Below are 14,188 nucleotides of genomic sequence, written 5' to 3'. Positions count from 1 at the left end.
CAATGAACATACTGCCCGGAACAGTCTGTGTGAGTGTCATTTGTAATCCACACAAATCTGCGGACTTTATAGGGAAGTCTAATACTTTTGCAAGCCACTGTATATTCAACTCAAAGTCACTATTCACATCAATCTGTCACTTGTATCAAGATTTACTTTTTCTTTTCACCTCTTGCTTAGAGAAACCTTCGTTGACTTCTAGAGTCAGCAAATTTGAAAATGATCTCTCTCTCACTATATATATATATATATATATATATATATATATATATCTCCGTTTTTTCAGATTTTGTGATAGGCCCAAGAGAATTTCTTTGGTATGCCCTTGGACTATCTCCTTTTGCCACCTCCCCAATTTTAAGAAGTCCCAAGGAGTGCATTTTTTCTATGGGGAAAGGCCTAATCCTTAACCTTAGGCCTAGGTGGTGAACAGGAATGCTCCCTGAGGTGTCTTACTATCCCCTTTGGTGGTGTTAGTGCTGTGTAACAGACAGGACACGATGTGGGTGTTCAAAATAAGCTACTTTGATTTGCAGAAATTAAATTTGACAATCGATGGGTTACTTATCTTACTTCACATCTGGGTTCATTCTGGGTCATACCTTAGGGAACTCTTCTTCACTCTGTGCAGGTGTCCTTAGCACTGCTCTCTGGGAGCCGCTCACCCCCTTTTCCTTGTCTGCAGAGCAAGGGTCCCAAGCTGGGAAGGAAACCTATTGAGGGGAGTCCCCTAAATCCCGAAAAAAAAAAAAAAAAAGTCTCGTACCTGCATTCCAGCTGAGTCCCAGATGTTCCCAGCTTGTGTCCTGCGTTCCCTGGGGTGGAGATCCTGTTGGGGTCTCCAAATCTGATCATGAAACTTCTCCTCTGGACTTTGAGGTTTGACCTCTTAGGGGGAAAAGGTCATTTTTCTGGATACCAGCAGGGCTTTTACAGCCCAGCCACACAGTGAGGAGGGGGTGGTACAAAAAAAAAAAAACCCCCTCAAAACTTTGTACAAAATCCAAAACTTCACCACTGGATGAGGAGTCACTATAGTCCTTTCATTGGCTGGAAAGGAGTAACCAGGTTTTCTGCCCTGTGGTTATGGGGGTTGCCTCTCCAGCAGGAAGAGGATTCACCCAGGTACAAACAAGTCTACAAAATCATCACCCACCAGGCAAGAGGTGTACAGGAGCTGGGCAGTCTCCCAGCCAAAAGACAGCACTGGACCAAAAATCCTCTCAACAAAATCCAAACTAAACTGACCGCACTCACTAAGGCTCCGAAACCCCCACCACCTTTTCTGGACAAGGACTGATCCATTGCAGGCATCCTCAGGGTAAGGGGCTGCAAGGAATGGTCCGACCCTCCTAGCTGTTACCTACCAGGCAAGGATCTAGGCCAACTAACCTGGGGACCAAAGGCTCCCCATTATATCCTCCTATATAGATGCAAATCCACAGTATGTAAAGATTCCACAATGCTCTTTGAAAGGTAGCTAAGCAACTCTCTCATTCTTTGGTGGGATGAGCAATTGTCCCATTTAGGGGATCATTTTCAATCCCTCCTTGAAGCTCCACAGGTCCATGAGTACAGAACCTTCTTCATTCGTTTTCAAAATATTCTGGGGGACGCACAACCCTGGGTACAAAAGTACCCGTGGACTTTGCCTCTGCAGTATGCACCAGAAAGCAGGTGCAGCAACAACTTCAAACATAAATCAGTCCCGCATACTTCTTCTCCCCTGCTCTAACTCACCCCCTGAGGGTAACGTATGTGCATTGTGAAGCAGAAGGCAAACGTTTACCCACACTGAGCCAGTTTTACATGGGCAAACATGTTTAACGGTGAATAAGCCTTTGAAAACTGTCCTCTTGAAGCACTGCCTGTTCAAACCGTGTAGCTGCAGAAATACGCCCCCCTTCTTAAAAAGTTCTGGTCAGCTTGATGGTGAAGGTTGGGAAGGCTGGAGATCGCCCAAAGGTCAGGAAAACTATTAGCATAAACATTAAAAGGCCAACCAATACACCTTGGAGTTTCAAAAGTTACTCATGAAGGGATTAACAATGACAGAGAACAGTGCTCCCTGCTCAAAAGTGGAAACTTACTGCGTGCGCCCTGGAGAGGGGAAGGCCTGAGGTAATAAAGTCTCCAGCACTGCAGCTGGCTGAAAGCGTTCTGCACACCGAGCCAGCAAGGAATTGTTTGAGGGGTTAGCAGAAAAGAAAAAGTGGGAAGGGAAAAAAACACACAAAGGAAACGGCTTTTTCAAGCAGACAACTCAAAAGGAAAAGAAAAAGAGAAGACAACTGATGCAGACAGCCAAAGCTTTAAAGTGACAGCAGAGCCAAGCATTTATACTGCACTCCTCAACCAAAAGCCAGAAATGTAGAAAGCACTACTGAAAAATTAAGCATTTAACACACGTACACAGTCATAAAGCCAAACATGTCTGCAGTTGAACTGCTGCCCCTTGCAACGGAAGGAACAGCTGCCAGGCCGAAACCACCGCAGAGTGCGCAACAGCTGACAGAGCACGCTGTGCCCATCTCGAACGCTGGCATTAGCCGGCGGTTTAATTTTAAAAGTAACCTAGCATTTTACAACCATATAATAGTACAAGTAAAATAAATGTGTAAGCTCGCTGGGAAAAAGGCTTACCATGTACAATACTATATACCCCGATGGCGCTATGGAAATTACATCAACGCAGGTAAACCAGGTAAGTCATTTAAGATTTTAAATAAGGATTACCACCAGCACTTTTTACATTGGTGGCATCTTATTTTGGAGAGGACATAAAATTATAAATTATTGTTTATAAATTCTAAATATGATGTCTAGCAGTGAGTCACACACACACACATATATAATGTAGTTATATATTTACTAAAGCACCATACAAAAGAAAGAATAAGACAGAAGCTTTTAAGGTTTCCCCAGAGCATCACATGCCAGGATTATTAAAAAGCAGACAAGTACAGGAAATAAGATCACAGATGGAAAAATAAAAATTAGAAAGCATGTCAGTTGGTTTTTTTTTTTTTACTTCTGGTACCGAAGCAGAAGGACTGAAATATTCTACCTGTATTTTGGGGCTGAAAAGAAGAAGTTGCTGTGGGGAAACCTCCAAAATTACTTGAACCACTAGACTGTCCAAATGCATCAAAGTTTGCAAAATCTGCATTAGAATTTTGAGCTGCAAATTATAAAAAACAAAAAACAAAAGACAAAACATGTTAATGGATATGAAAAAATGACAAATAAAAAAAAAATGCAGTTTATGATTGTGGCATTATCAGCCTATACGCATTCTGGCCTAGCTGATAACCTAAAATACTTGATGGGTGGAGTAAACCAGTGTTTCTCAAGCCTATGCTGGAGCAGCCCCTGGATGAGGGTTTCCCACCTGCTGTGCCATGGAAACGTCACCGCTGCTTGATGCTCAGATCCAGGCCAGTGCTCTCGGCGCCTCACAGCCCAAGAGACACCAGTGGTGGCTTTTTTTTTTAAGTGTGTAAGAACATGTACATCACGCATGCCTCTTCTTCCTAGCTACATTAATGGGCAGCAGGCAGGCCACACAGAGCCGGGTTCCACTCTCTGCTGCACACAAAGGGGTAGATTTTCAGGGGTTTACGTGCGTGGCCGGGCCTTGCACGCGCCGGGATGAGTTTTCAAAAAGAGGCCCAACCACGCGCGTGAACCCCCGGGTACACGTGCAACTGCCGGGCCTCTTCAAAGGGGCGGGGCTGGGGCGGGCCAGGACAGCGCCATTGACTCGCTGCGCCGGCAGCCACGAGCAACTTGCTTCAGCCTGGGGACCTGAAGTAAGTTTATAAAACAAACAAAAACAAATAGGCTTTAGGGCATGGGGTGAGGGGAAGGAAGGAGGGAGTTTAGGGAGGGGGGTAGGGAAACTGGGGAAGGCCTGAATGCTTCACCATGCGGAAATTGCGAAAGTCCTCCCCCCCCCCCCCCACCTTGCGCGTGCCACCCGCGCATACGCGTGCAGATTATAAAATCCGGTGCGCGTGGCCATCGGATTTCGTAACACGCATGTTATAAAAATCAGCACATCCACGTCTGCGTGCCGGGAAGCCCGCACGCATGTTTTAAAATCTACCTCATCTTCTCCCTCCTGAGCATCCTCCCTTATCCCCAGACTGAGTGAAATGGGGTAAGTTGTGCCTGGAGCACAGGGGGACGTGACTTACTGAGTGATGGGAGCAGCAGCAGTGGCTACCCAAGGTAACCGAGCCAGCTGTCTACACCACACCGACTTCTCCCATCTCCATTTTGATGGTTTCATATGTATATCCACCCCTCTCCCCTATGTTTTAAAATTTGGAAGAGAAACCGGGGGGGGGGGGGGGGGGGGCTTTCAATGCTTCCCTAGCTCTTTTTTTTTTTTTTACTTGTATCAGTTCTCTCCATGTCCTCAACTCCTGTTCCCGGGAGGATGGTGTGCCACACATTTTGGTGAACATAGGCACGCTTTGGGCTTAGAAAAGTTAGGAAGCCCTGCCCTAGATTCTTGGCGATAGAGCTGTGTGCACACTGCATTCACTGTGTGCACGTTCACTGTGGATATCCGGGAAAACCAGACTGGCTAGAGGGCATGCCAGAACCAGCTTGAGAAACCGAGGTAGGCAACTCCAGTCCTCAAGTGCCATCAAGTTATCGGGATAATCCTAATGAATATCTAGAGAACAGATCTGCACACAGTCCAGACAGTCGGCATGCACGTCTGTCAAATATATTTATTAGGAAGATGATGAAAAGCTGGCTGCTTAAGGGCCTCAAGGACTGGAGTTGCCCACTCTTGATAACTATGGTTTACACCATTTACAAGATGACATTTATGTGTTTGGGTAGGTAGGAAGGCTGAGGGGTGTCCAGTCAGCATTATTCATCTTTGGTGACTAGCTTTTGGAAAACATTCTGTCAATTTCTACCAAAACATCCCTCTCGTGTCTGGGTTGCCAGTTTATTTTTATATAGCTGCTGTAAATCACAATCTGCTCAGTTTTGCAGTGAAATTACTATTGCTTAGTACTGTGTATAGTTGCTCCATTTCTATTTCATAATGTTCCAAAATCTTTGTTTTTCAACCACTTTTTTTTTTTTATAATTAAAGTTTTTTTTATTATGAAAACAATACACAGCCACAAAGCTAAAAACTAGAAGAGTAGTAAATACCTGGACCGGATGGTATACACCCCTGAGTTCTGAAGGAACTAAAAAATGAAATTTCAGACCTATTAGTAAAAATTTGTAACTTATCATTAAAATCATCAATTGTACCTGAAGACTGGAGGATAGCAAATGTAACCCCAATATTTAAAAAGGGCTCCAGGGGCGATCCGGGAAACTACAGACCGGTTAGCCTGACTTCAGTGCCAGGAAAAATAGTGGAAAGTGTTCTAAACATCAAAATCACAGAACATATAGAAAGACATGGTTTAATGGAACAAAGTCAGCATGGCTTTACCCAAGGCAAGTCTTGCCTCACAAATGTTTCACTTTTTTGAAGGCGTTAATAAACATGTGGATAAAGGTGAACCGGTAGATATAGTATACTTGGATTTTCAGAAGGCGTTTGACAAAGTTCCTCATGAGAGGCTTCTAGGAAAAGTAAAAAGTCATGGGATAGGTAGCGATGTCCTTTCGTGGATTGCAAACTGGCTAAAAGACAGGAAACAGAGAGTAGAATTAAATGGACAATTTTCTCAGTGGAAGGGAGTGAACAGTGGAGTGCCTCAGGCAGCCACACAAAATGATCTGGGGGTATGCCATTCAATATAGATTGCTCTAGTCTCACCCACCTTTTTTTCTCATTCCACCCATCCAATGCCATTCCAAAACAACTTTAATCTGGGATGCCACATAGTACCACCGCAATAAAACATGGAACCCATCCCCCCTATCCTTCGACATATAAATCACCTTACTGCTTACCCTTGTAGGTCTTTTCTTCAGGATGAAATGAAAAGGTTTGCGTTGCCATATCGCAAAGCAGGTTTCAGCGAGAAACACTGGCAACATTTGAAATAAGTAATAAAGCCTAGGGAGTAAATTCATTTCTATGGCAGATTCTGCCCAACCAAGATAAAGTTTTCCCTTTCCCACCTTTGGAAATCTTCAGTTATTTTCTTAAAGGCACCTTCCTAATTTGGATCAAGCGGCCCATCCAATTTGGAACCAGTTTTCACCCCTAGATACTTCACTTCTGAACTCACTGTTTTAAACGGGAATCTCTGCTTGATTAAATCCACTTGTTCGGCAGGAACAGAGATATTCAGAAATTCAAATTTGTTCACATTCAACTTATAACCAGATACTCCGCTAAATCTCACCAATTCTTCCGTAAGTGGAGACAGAGTTCTCCGGAAGTACTACTGTAAAAAGGACATCAGCAGCAAACATTGAGAAATTAATACTTAATTTATAATTTCCTTTTCTTTAGGACAGTCAGATGAATCCAGAACAAGTGGGTTATGCACCTCTACCAGCAGATGGAGACTGAGCAAACTGACATCACAGTGTATATATATACTCCTGCAGGGACATCAGCCTGCCAGTATTGTCTTCAAAAGCAACTGTGGACAGACTAGCAAATAGTTTTGTTTCTAATCAAGTTATTTCAATACTCGGTCAACAGGCAACACTGAGCTCAGACAAGAAACAAACAACACTAGTCCAGGGACTGGAGTAACAATTACCAGTAACACTTGCCAGGATCATTATACAATCATTCGGCAGCCAAGGGAGGAAAGTTGGATTCATCTGACTTCCTAAAGAAATTAAATTATCAGGTAAGTAGTAATTTCTCATTTCTTAGCATCCAGTCAAATGAATCCAGAACAAGTGGAATGTACCCAAGCTACTCCTGTGGTCCAGTCAAAACAGGTATGTGCAAAGGCCACATCCTCTCGGGCCTGAGCATACAGACGATAATACCTGGGAAAAGTGTATAAGGAGTACCACGTTGCAGCTCGACAAATGTTGACAGGAGACAACAATCTAACTTCTGACCATGACACTGCCTGAGCCCTAGTGGAATGAGCCCTAACCTGACTAAGTAACGGCTTCCCAGCATCCACATATGCAACCGTGACTACCTCCTTAATCCAGTGAGCTATTGTAGCCCGCGAGGCTGTCTCTCCCTGTCTAGAAACGCCATGAAGGACAAACAGGCGATCCGACTTCCGCAAAGGCTCAATAACCTCTAGATACCTGACAATATGTCTCCTGACATCCAAGGGTCCTAACAGACAATACTCCTTTACATTGCTCTCTGTCCAAAGATGGCAGGGAGATGGACTGATTCAAGTGAAACTCAGTGACCACCTTCGGTAAAAAGGAAGGAATAGTACGCAGCTGTACCACCCCTGGAGTCACCGGGAGAAATGGCTCCCAGCAAGACAAGGCCTGCAGTTCAGAACCCTATGCACAGAACAATTGCCACAAGGAACACAGGTTTTCAAGGTCAGCAACAGCAAGGACAGAGTACGTAGCAGTCTAAACGAAGATCCTACCAAAAACTCCAAAACCAAATTAAGACTCCATAGGGGCACCAGAAACCAGAAAGGACGACGAAGATGTTTCACTCCTTTCAGAAAATGGGCCACATCAGGATGAGCCAACAAGGATCCATTTACCTGATCCCTGAAATAGGCGAGCTCTGCTACTTGCACCTTTTAAGGAATTGGGAGCCAAGCCATCCTGCAAAAATTCCAATATGAGCAGAATTTTGACCAAGGAAGGAAGAGTACCTCGATCCTCATACCAGGCCTCAACACTTTCCAAACCCACACATAGGTCAAGGAAGTGGAGAACTTTATAGCTCTTAGATGGAAATCACTGCCACAGAGTATCCACGTTTCAGTAAGCAAGCCCTTTCAAGGGCCATACCGTTAGACAAAATCAAGTCAAATCTCCATTAAGAACAGGTCCCTGTATGCTGGAAGTCGAAGAGGTGAATCCAACAGGAGCCTTTGCAGATCTGCATATCACAGTCTCCTGGGCCAAACTGGAGCGACCAAGAGTACCATCCCTCTGTGGCATTCAATCCTTCAAATTAATCTGCCCTTGTCTTCCGGCCACTCCTGCACTAGGACATCAATCCCCAATGATTTCAGAACTCTCCTGTGGCTAAAGAATCAAAGAACTTTCGCATTGCGCAAAGTCGCCAACAGGCCTAGAAACGGGAAACCTCAGCAATCCCAAATCAGTTGAAATGCCTCGTCTAACAACGCCCACTCTTCTGGGTCCAGACTCTCCCTGCTGAGAAAGTCTACTCTTACGATGTCTTTGCCTGCAATGTGCAAGGCTGAGATCACCTGGAGATGCACCTCTGCCCACTCCTTAAGTTGATCTATTTCCTTAACTATGAACTCAACAAAATTAAGATGAAGGCAGCAGTCCAGCAGCAAGAGGGGGGGGGGGGGGGCTTTCCAGTCTTTTGCATAGAGTGTTACATGTATGATTTTTTACCCACTGGTGAGAGATATTGTGTGTGCACCCAGCGCAAAGAGCTGCTGGCTCTCAGAGAACAAGCCCAATCTCTGGAGGTTAGAGTGGCAGACCTGGAGGAGCTGAGGCAGACAGAGGTACGTTGATGAGACCTTCAGGGACATAGTAGCCAAGTCTCAAATCCAGTCTGGTAGCCCCAGTGTTGCCTTGGATCAGAAAGGTTTCTTGGTTGGAGAGCATCACCCTGGTGTAGCAGGAAGTAATCCTGTAGCAAGGACCTGCTCTCCAGGTGATGTTTTGTCCTCTCGCACTGAGAACAAATCTCCCAGGAGGGAAGGATTAGGCCGGCCATCATAGCTGGTGATTAGATTATTAGAAATGTAGATAGCTGAGCAGCTGGAAGACATGAGGACCGCCTGGTAACTTGCCTGCCTTGTGCGAAGGTGACAGATCTCACGCATCACCTAGATATGATTATAGACAGTGCTGAGGAGGAGCTGGCTGTCGTGGTACATGTGGGCATCAACAACCTAGGAAAATGTGGGAGGGAGGCTCTGGAAGCCAAATTAGATAGAAAGCTGAGGGTGGCATTCTCTGAAACACTCCAATTTCAACATGCAGGTCCCCAGAGGGAGGCAAAGTTCCGAGACTCAATGCAAGGATGAGACTATGGTGCAGGGAAGAGGGATTTCGTTTTGTAAGGAACTGGACAAACTTTTGGGGAAGGGGGAGACTTTTTTGTAAGGATGGGCTCCACCTTATTCAGAGTGGAGCCAGAATGCTGGCACTAACTTTTAAAAAGGAGCGACCAGCTTTTAAACTAGAACAAGGGGGAAAGCAGTCAGACACTCAGCAATGCATGGTTCAGAGGAATGTATCCTTGAAGGATACTAAAGAAACAGGAGAGTTAGGGCATCCCAACAGAGAGGTTCCATTAAAAGCAAGAGGTCCATGTGCCTATAATTAAAGAATCACTGGGCTAAAGAATTCCAAATTATCCCTAACAACTGAAAAACAGATTGTTAATACACACAAATATTGCACTTTGAAATGTCTGTATGCCAATGCCAGACGTAAGTAGTAAGATGGGAGAATTAGAATGTATAGCAGTGAATGATGCGACAGTCACAATTGGCATCTCAGAGACCTAGTAGAAGGAGGATAACCAATGGACAGTACTCTTATCAGGGTACAAATTATGTCACAATGATAGGTAGGATCATCTTGGTGAGGGTGTGGCACTTTATGTCAAGGGTATAGAGTCCAACAGGATAAAGATCATACAAGAGACTGAATGCTCAGTAGAATCTATATGGGTAAAAATCCCATGTATGTCAAGTAAGAGTATAGTGATAGGAAGGGAATGGAACAGCTCCCCTATGAGGAAAGACTAAAGAGGTTAGGACTTTTCAGCTTGGGGAAGAGACGGCTGAGGGGGGCTATGATAGAGGTGTTTAAAATCATTAGAGGTCTAGAACGGGTAGATGTGAATCTGTTTTTTACTCTTTCGGATAATAGACTAGGGGGCACTCCATGAAGTTAGCATGTGGCACATTTAAAACTAATCGGAGAAAGTTCTTTTTCACTCAACGCACAATTTAAACTCTGGAATTTGTTGCCAGAAGATGTGGTTAGTGCAGTTAGTATAGCTGTGTTTAAAAAAGGATTGGATAAGTTCTTGGAGGAGTAGTCCATTACCTGCTATTAAGTTCACTTAGAGAATAGCCACTGCCATTAGCAATGGTAACATGGAATAGACTTAGTTTTTGGGTACTTGCCAGGTTCTTATGGCCTGGATTGGCCACTGTTGGAAACAGGATGCTGGGCTTGATGGACCCTTGGTCTGACCCAGTATGGCATTTTCTTATGTTCTTTTCTTATGTTCTTATGTCCACCTGGCCAAAATGATCAGACAGATGATGAAATGCTATGAGAGATCAGGGAAGCTAACCAATTTGGCAGTGCGGTAATAATGGGAGATTTTAATTACCCCAATATTGAATGGGTACATTTAACATTAGGACATGCTAGAGAAAGTTCCTGGATGGAATAAACAACTGCTTCATGGAGCAACTGGTTCAGGAACCAACGAGAAAAGGAGTTATTTTAGATTTAATTCTTAGTGGAACGGAGGATTTAGTGAGAAAGGTAACTGTGATGGGGCCACTTGGCAATAGTGATCATAACATGAACAAATTTGAACTAATGACTGAAAGGGGGACAATATTTATTATTTAAGGCTTTTATATACAGACTTTCTCGATACAAATCAAATCAACTCGGTTTACATCGAACAAGCAGTTAACCATAACCAATTAACAAAAGACAAAATTTGATGAAGCATAAAGTTACATTATAACAAGGGAGCAAAAACTGGGGATAGGAAAATAAAGGGGTGTAAATCTGCAGCTCTAATTTTCAAAAGGGAAACTGATAAAATGAGGAAAATAGAAAAAAACTGAAAGGTGCAGTTGCAGAGGTTAAAGTGTACAAGAGGCGTGGACACGGTTTAAAAATGCAATCTTAGAAGCGCAATCCAGATGTATTCCATACATTAAGGTGGAAGAAAGGCAAAACGATTAACGGCTTGGTTAAAAGGTGAGGTGAAAAAGGTTATTTTAGCCAAAAAAACATCCTTCAAAAATTGGCAGAAGGATCCATTTGAAGAAAATAGGAAAAAGAATAAGCATTGTCAAGTAAGTGTAAAACATTGATAAGGCAGACTAAGATTTTGAAATGAAGCTGGCCACAGAGGCAAAAACTGAAAAACTTTTTCAAATATAGCCGAAGCAAGAAACCTGTTAGGGAGTCAGTTGGACCGTTAGATGACCAAGGGGTTAAAGGGGCTCTTAGGGAAGATAAGGGCATTGCAGAAAGACTAAATGAATTCTTTGCTTCTATGTTCACTAATGAGGTTGTTGGGGAGATACCGGTTCCAAAGATGGTTTTCAAGGGTGAGGAGTCAGATGAACTGAACCAAATCACTGTGAACCAGGACGATGTAGTAGGCCACATTTACAAGAGCAGCAAATCACCTGGAACAGATGGTATGCACCCCAGTGATCTGAAGAAACTAAAAAATGAAATTTCAAACCTATTAGTTAAAATTTGTAACATCATTAAAATCATCCATTGTACCCGAAGACTGGAGGGTGGCCAATGTAATCCCAATATTTAAACAGGGCTCCAGGGGCGATCCAGGAAACTAGAGACCAGTGAGCCTGAATTCAGTGCTGGGAAAAATAGTGAAAACTATTCTAAAAATCTAAATCTCAGATCATATAGAAAGACCTGGTCATTCAGAGCACAATACGATATGTTCAAAATATAAGGAACCAAGTACACTAAAAAAAAATATTAACAAGTAAACCAAGCACTTGTTAAAAGCAGAGCAGCTATTACATCCCTAAAGGTCTTTCTTTTAGGGATGTCTAGCCACTAGGATGTTCTTTTAAAGCAGGTTAGACATGAAATACTTTTCCAAATAAATGTGTCAAAACTGCAGCATGCGCCAGAGATTTCCCCTCAACCCTCCATAAGCTGCTGCTTTCACCCTGCACCGAGGCAGGTAAGGGCAGATCCTGTTTTGTTCATTAACATTAGTTATGCAGTGTTCAGACTCGGCTGGCGGTTATTAAATAGAGTGAGAGAACTGAGGTACGGTACAGCAATATTGAGAGATCCACCAGTTTTCATTGTTTTAGTGCTAATTTAAAGCATATTTCTAGCACTATAGCCTCACCTATATACACAGTTCAGTAAAAGCCTAGAAAGCAAAATAAGTTAAGTCAATATGAAATCTGGAAAAATATAGGGAAGGAGTGAATGACTTCTTGGAATGGTTACGTTGATATTCCAGTTACACGCAAAAGCTGAAAATATTGGTGTCTGATGGATCACTGTTTACCTGGTTGAAGGAAATTGCCAGTTTCACAATTACCACTGCTAAACCTATTATTATCATCCCCTCTATGTGTGTCGGGCCTTGCACGATCCCCACACAGTCCTTTGGGTTTTCTGAAATTGATACAGGCAAAAAGTGCTAATGCTAAGAACAAGCCACCTGGTGCTCAGTGCTCCCCTTGTGGTTTGCTGCCATGGTTAACAGTTCTCTGTTATAAATAGAGCCTGCAACAGCCTGCGTGGAGTTTTAGTTTCATTTTAGAGAAGGTCAGAGTGTTTTTATGTTCTATTTTCTTTATTTCTCTTGGGGACGATTTTTAGCCACCTTTCCCCTGTTTTAGGGTTTCCAGTACAGGTTCTATTTTTGTTTTTTGTCCCTCGGTTTTTCAGCTGGGGAAATTCAGACCCTCAACCACAGAACTGGAAGGGCCTGAAACATTCTCTCAATGTTCCTGTAGAAGGAGAGAGAACCTGTCCACGGGAAGAGAAGTTGCGAGTTTCCATTCAGGAACCAAAGTACTGGAGGAGGAAGAGAGGGACACCCATTTGGTTTTAATTCACTTTATATATATATATCAACCTTGATATTTTTTGGAAAAGTTGCTGCAAGGGGCCATCCAGGTATCAAAGGTGTTGGGAAAGGTTTGGAGAAGCTGCAGATGTCTATTCAAGTCATCTGAAGTAAGGTAGAACAACACTGGCAACTAAATTGAGATAACAGCCACGCAGACCACCCCAACGCTGGAGGGAACCTTGAAAACTACCTTTTGTGATTGGGAAAGGATCTGGATTAGAAAATCTGAAAATAATCAGTCACAGATTTATACCAAAAACCTTTTATTTTCTTATCCCCTAGATCAGTCCAGACAAGTGGCTTTTGTTCCCTACCAGTAGACGAAGACAAAGAAAAACGTTTTTCTGTACTGTTGATACACAAGACAGTGTGCCGCATCGTTCAGTATTCTGTCTCCAGCGGATGATAGAGGTGCAAAACCTACAGTCGGATCCAAATTTCTCCCAGGGTGTTAGGTGCTGGATTAGGACCATTCCCCTGTTAGAGTAGGGATGAGGAAGAGCTGGGGGCCCTTGTGCTGGGAAGAACTTTGACATTCAGTGGTTCTGGCTACCTCACCCCTACCCCTCTCATCTCCTTTCTGGCGAATGGTCCCCTCTTGGTCTGATTCAGGGAAATAATTTTCTTCTTTCTGGGGTTTTTCTTTGGAGGACTATTTCTTAAAAAATAAAATTAAAAAAAAAAGATTAGCAGAGGATCCATGGGAGTCAGGCTCAGTGACAGAAGAAGCCTTTGAGACCCCCGGGGAAGGAAGTAGAAATCCAGTGATCCTGCCCATGGTGTGAACTGATTAGGGACCAACCATTTTATTTCAACTGTAGTAAAGGAGATTACAAGTCCACTGACATTGTCTATCCTCCAGGAGATTTTTGGCATGCATCCCTTTAATGGCTGCTTCCGCTGAGCATGGGAAGCAGTGCTTGGCCTGCGTGGGATCACAGGGCTAACCTGTAGGCCTCGAGCTTGTGTGGGGAACGTCTCCGTGCTGGCAAGGGCTGTTTCTCCTGCCAGTATGCTCAACGGCAGAGATGAAAAAGCCTGCCATGAAAAAAAAACAGGTGTTTCAGGGTGCGGAGTCAGTCAGTGCCGGGGAACTTGTTTGAGTGGGAACCATAGCCATGCTTGTCCTCCTCTCCCATGATACAGGAGATCACAGAAGAGGAGGAAGCTAATCCTCTGCAGTTGTCTCCTGAGGCAGAAATGGCAAAGAGGGCCCAGGCGAGTTCTGGAGGCGACAGACTCAATAGGAAT

The 14,188-nt window shown here is 43.7% G+C and overlaps 1 protein-coding gene across 12 annotated transcripts in view; it reads right to left on the bottom strand.

Moving 5' to 3' along the window:
- The window catches only part of AGFG1 (ArfGAP with FG repeats 1), a 227,273-nt gene that overhangs the window by 77,948 nt on the left and 135,137 nt on the right, over window positions 1-14,188 (bottom strand). For 10 of the 12 annotated variants that reach the window (XM_029615205.1, XM_029615203.1, XM_029615200.1 and 7 more), the window contains one exon: window positions 3,068-3,181. The exons of the other annotated variants lie outside the window; for them this stretch is intronic. In XM_029615205.1, coding sequence (XP_029471065.1) covers window positions 3,068-3,181 — 114 coding nt within the window. The remainder of the gene's footprint in view (window positions 1-3,067; window positions 3,182-14,188) is intronic. 12 annotated transcript variants of the gene reach the window in all.

This window comes from Rhinatrema bivittatum, chromosome 9 (assembly GCF_901001135.1).
Source record: "Rhinatrema bivittatum chromosome 9, aRhiBiv1.1, whole genome shotgun sequence".
Taxonomy (NCBI): Eukaryota; Metazoa; Chordata; class Amphibia; order Gymnophiona; family Rhinatrematidae; genus Rhinatrema; species Rhinatrema bivittatum.
This window is presented reverse-complemented; position numbering and strand designations above follow the sequence as displayed.